General features: G+C 46.6%; 1 protein-coding gene across 1 annotated transcript; it reads right to left on the reverse strand.

The window, feature by feature from the left end:
- Positions 1-3,951: 3,951 nt before the first annotated feature.
- Positions 3,952-4,591, reverse strand: LOC119301634 (histone H4). Its single transcript, XM_037578631.1, has one exon. The coding sequence runs from the start codon at positions 4,496-4,498 to the stop codon at positions 4,187-4,189; it is 312 nt and encodes a 103-aa protein (XP_037434528.1). The 5' UTR covers positions 4,499-4,591; the 3' UTR covers positions 3,952-4,186.
- Between the last annotated feature and the right edge of the window lie 733 nt (positions 4,592-5,324).

The raw sequence follows: 5,324 nt of genomic DNA on the forward strand, positions 1-5,324 counted from the left end.
ATTTGATCATAAACCCACAATTCATCGGATCTCGACAAACACACCGCAAAAAGTGTTACATCAAATAGATCTCCAAGAAGATCGAGGAGAACATTGTATTGAGATCCAAAGAGAGAGAAGAAGCCATTTAGCTAATAACTATGGACCCGAAGGTTTGTGGTAAACTACTCACACATCATCGGAGAGGCTATGGTGTTGATGTAGAAGCCCTCCGTGATCGATTCCCCCTCCGGCGGAGCTCCAAAAAAGGCCCCAAGATGGGATCTCTTGGGTACAGAAAGTTACAGTGGTGGAAATAGGGTTTCGTGGTGCTCCTGGATGTTTTCGGGGTATATGGATATATATAGGAGGAAGAAGTAGGTCGGTGGAGCTGTGAGGGGCCCACGAGGATGGGGGCGCGCCCGGGGGGCAGGCGCGCCCTCCTGCCTCGTGGCCACCTTGTTTCTTTCTTGACGTCTACTCCAAGTCCCTTGGATCATGTTTGTTCCAAAAATAACTCTCCCGAAGGTTTCATTTCGTTTGGATTCCGCTTGATATTCCTTTTCTGCGAAACACTGAAATAGGCAAAAAAAACAGCACTTTGCACTGGGCCTTGGATTAGTAGGTTAGTCCCAAAAATAATATAAAAGTGTATAAATAATCCCATTAACAACCAAAACAAATAATGTAATAGCATGGAACAATCAAAAATTATAGATACGTTGGAGACGTATCACATATAAATGCATATAAAACATCCAAGATGGATAATATAGTAGCATGGAACAATCAAAAATTATAGATACATTGGAGACATATCATACGGCACCCACAAAAAATCTCTCATTACCAGCCTATACCTCTATGCCATGTTTTATATAAAATTGTTGTCAGCGCTATGGCTGACAGGGCTCGAGTTATTCTTGATGAGGTTATAGGTGAAGAACAAAGGGCCTTTGTACTAGGTCGTTTGAGCATGAACAATGTGCTTGTAGCCTATGAGAGTGTTCATGCTACTAAGAGGCGGAAGAAAGGCAAAAATGCTTCTTGTGCCATTAAATTGGATATGATCAAAGCCTATGATAGGGTCGAGTGGCATTATCTTGAGGTTATCATGTACAAATTAGGCTTCAATGATTGTTTGCCAGATTGGTGATGACATGTATGACCTCCGGTGAGGTTCACTATAAAGGTGAACGGTGATTTCTTACCATATTTCACTCCATCCAGATGACTCTGTCAAGGGGACCCCATGTCACCGTATCTATCCCTTCTTTGTGCTCAAGGCCTTAGTTCATTATTGAATCGTTTTGGTGGAGCACGTATTGAATAGAGGCATACATCCATGCACCTTGGGTTAATCATTTGTTGTTTATTGATGACAGATTGATGTTTCTCAACGTTAAGGCAAAAAGTGCATACAAACTCAATGAGATTATCTAGGTCTATGCTAAGTGTTCAAGGTAGGCAGTTACCGGGAGAACTCCATCTTTTTTGGTGGAAACACTTTGCAACCATTCCGGGAGTCCTTGAAACACACACTTGGTATTTCTGTTGAAGCATTTTCGGAATACTATCTAGGACTTCCGACATCGGTTGGCGAAATTACTAGTGGTACTTTTCATCACATAAATGAGAGAATTCAAAGCAAAATGCAGGGATGGTCGAGCAGGAATCTAGCATGTGAGGCTAGATAGGTTCTTACTAAATCAATTATTCATGTCATCTCAACTTACAAGTATGAGTTATTTCTTATTAACTAAGAAGCTATCCAAAGGTTTAGCATCATGCATCGAAAAATATTGTTGAGCAAACTCTGTGGATAAAAGATCCCTATGTTGGATATCATGGGAGAAGCTTGTTGAACCAAAAATCAAGGGCGGGATGGGATTCACGGACTTCCATTGTTTTAACTTAGCAATGGTCAGTAAACATGGTTGGCGCTTGTTGACTACTTCGGAGTTCCTTTGTGTTAGAGTGTTGCAGGGTAAATATTTCCCCCACTCGAATTTTCTTCATGCCACGGCTCCACCGCATGCGTCGGCAACTTGGAAGACCATCATGGCTGGAAAGAAGGCAATGTAGACTGATCTAATCCATCAGGTTGGTGATGGTATAACGACCTCGACATGGACAGATCCTTTGATTATGAATAATGCTACTTTGAAGCCAATAGGGCAAACGGGTGTTGCCCCACTTAACAATGTTTCGTACTTGATTGACGACTATATGGAAAATTAAAACTTGGAAGTTTTTCGCCAAAACTTTTTCAACCCAGGCGCCGAAGCTATTCTTAATACCCCTCTCAATCCATCTGGTTGTGAAGACTCATTAGCATGGACTTTTGCAAAATATGGTAGTTGCTCTATAAAGTCGGCGTATCGTCCTCTAGTGACTCGCAATGATCTTACTTCTCCGTAGGAAGGGGGATTACAGAAACCTCACATCTATGGACTGTGGTTTGGAAGCTTCGTGTTGTACCTAAAGTCCGGGTCGTTTGGTGGAGGGTGCTTTGAGGTATTCTCCCAGACTCGGTTAATCTGAAGTATAGACATATTAGACAACTAGGCCTATGTGATGTGTGGCAGGCCATGGACAAGGACTTGATGCACGCTTTGATTTGTTGCACTCACACAAAAAAATCGGATTGTAGCGAGATGCCGGTTTGATTTGCGTTTATCGAGACTGCATCTAGATTCTTGGCGAAGGATATCTTGCTTGATCACATGTTCACTAATGTTGATAGATGCAAGATTATCACAATTATGCACTCCATTTGGTCCTCACGCAATCGATGAACGCATGACAAAGACGGGTATGAACCTGTACAAGTGATGAAATGGGTGCATGAAACTTTGGCGTTGTTGGAACACCCGGCAAGATGGAAGAAGAATATGATAGAGGCCACATGATCCAGGTTGGATCACCATTAACACCGATGGATCACTTAATGCCAATGCACTAAAGGGTGGGGTGGGTGGTGTTGCCCGGTCTCATCTTGCTTTCCTCGACGCATGGACTAAACCCCTGTCGGGAGTCTCAGGTCCATTTATTTCTAAACTTATGGCTTTTTGGGAGGGGTAATCATCGCAACTCAGAGGCTACTCACATGTGATCATGGAGGTCAACTGTCTGGATTTAGTCAACCTCTCGAATTCGTGCAACAATTCTCGCTCGATTGTAACACCTATCTTGAAGGAATTGCAGGAGATAGTACCTAGTTTTGCTTCCTTTTCAATTACTCATGTCGGGAGAACAGTGAATGTCCCCGCTCATCAATATGCCCAGCTCGCTTGTACATTAGATGTGGCACAGAGTTGTCTTCATCAAAGTCCAGCGTTGCTTGTTAGTTGCCTTCGGGAGATTGTAATCGAATGTTACTTAAGTAACAAAGCTCCCTAGTTCGATGCAAAAAAAGAAAGATTATGGACAAGGAATCACCCGCACCTCCCTAGTCTTGTACTCCAACAGTTCCCATTCTGAAATCACTTTATATAACCTGAATACTAGAAATTGAAGTTGTTAATGCTGAAATACCAAAATACTGTGATTTCTTGACTAAGTAGTGTGCAAATCTTATGTTGCTTAGATTTACAAAATTAGCAAAACAAGGAGAAGAAATACTGTGTCGTTCTAAAGGCAACCATTGGTGCCAGAACAGGTCAAGTTCTGTATGCCAGCCGCATTAACCAAAAAAAATATTTCCTTTTTCTTTACTGGATTTTTATTTTATTTTATTATAACACTTGTGACAAAATAACTTTTCATGCCACCACCGGAGCTTGCAGCAGGAAGTTTTGTCTCAGAGATGTTGCCTATTACAGAGTAAATGCTTTCGTAGCGTCAGAGCACAGTTCCAGTAGCAGCTTTCAGAAAAATGCAGCTATGACCTATGAGCATCCTCACGAGAAAACCACACTGCAATTCAGTTTCAGAGTTTCATATTACAATCTAGAGATGCAAAAATGCAAATGGTAGATAAATCCCGATCACAAATTTGCCAAGTTAGCTTCGGAGAACCGAATGAAAAGAATTTCACAAACTCAAACGGTAGCAAATCAGAAGTTGTGACCGGACTGACGATATTGAACAGAGAAACAAATCCAGGTAGCATTTTCTCATAACAAGCATTTTAAATTAAACCACAAGCACGAGCATTCGCAGAGCGGCGACCTGATAGACACACTGAAGCCAAGCTAGCCATCCCCTAACCGCCGAAGCCGTACAGGGTGCGGCCCTGGCGCTTGAGCGCGTACACGACGTCCATGGCCGTGACGGTCTTGCGGCGCGCGTGCTCGGTGTAGGTGACGGCGTCGCGGATGACGTTCTCGAGGAAGATCTTGAGCACGCCGCGGGTCTCCTCATAGATGAGCCCGGAGATGCGCTTCACGCCGCCCCTCCGCGCCAGCCGCCGGATCGCCGGCTTGGTGATCCCCTGGATGTTGTCCCGCAGCACCTTCCGGTGGCGCTTCGCCCCACCCTTGCCCAGCCCCTTGCCGCCCTTGCCGCGCCCGGACATCTTCTCCCTCTCGGCTCTGCTGTGCGCGTCTCGCGAGGAGGAGGACGAAGGAATTGGGGATTTTTCTCTGGGAGGGATGCAGCCGAATTGGTTTGGATTGGTGGGAGGCTGCTGGAGGGGATTATATATGGCGTTTGCTGGCTGCTGGGAGGGAGGGGGGATGGTGCGCGAGCCGTCGGATTCGGGACTGATCCGCGTGAAGTGTGCGGGCGATGGCTTCAGCCGTTGGATGGGAAGAGGTTGGCTGCTATTGGTTGACCGGAGGAAGCGCGGATCGGCGGGGTGCGGTTTGGAGCGCGCGGTAGCAGAAAATAGCGCGGGAATTTTTCCGCCGTTGCATTTCAGCGAGCAGGGAAGGGGCATAGTAGCGGATATATCTTCCTTTCTTATTATTAGTGCAACTCTAATTGAACGACCCATTTCGTCCGCGGTCGTCCGTTTGGATCGGCGTGGATAAAAAAAGCGGCCCAACGCGCCGACCCAAACGGACGCGTGTCCGTTTTTCGTCTGCGGGCGACCCATTCCCGGCCCATTTTTAAGCCTGATTTGCGTCGGCGCGGACACGCGACAGACGAACGCTTGCTCGCCTACTCCTGTCTCCGGGCCCGCTCGTCTGTGGCATATTGGTTCCCTTCCCCCAGCCAACAAGCTACCCTCGCCCTCGCCTCCTCCGTCACCGACGCCGCCGCCCATTTTGCCGGTGACTCTTCCAGCTGCTGCCGTCTCCACATCCGTCCAGCAACGCCGCCCCTGCCCCCAGTCGCCCGCCGCCGCCGTTTTGCCGTCGGGGAGCAAGCTGGTTCCCCGCCGCTGTTTCCCCCACGCC

Source organism: Triticum dicoccoides, chromosome 5A, assembly GCF_002162155.2.
Source record: "Triticum dicoccoides isolate Atlit2015 ecotype Zavitan chromosome 5A, WEW_v2.0, whole genome shotgun sequence".
Taxonomy (NCBI): Eukaryota; Viridiplantae; Streptophyta; class Magnoliopsida; order Poales; family Poaceae; genus Triticum; species Triticum dicoccoides.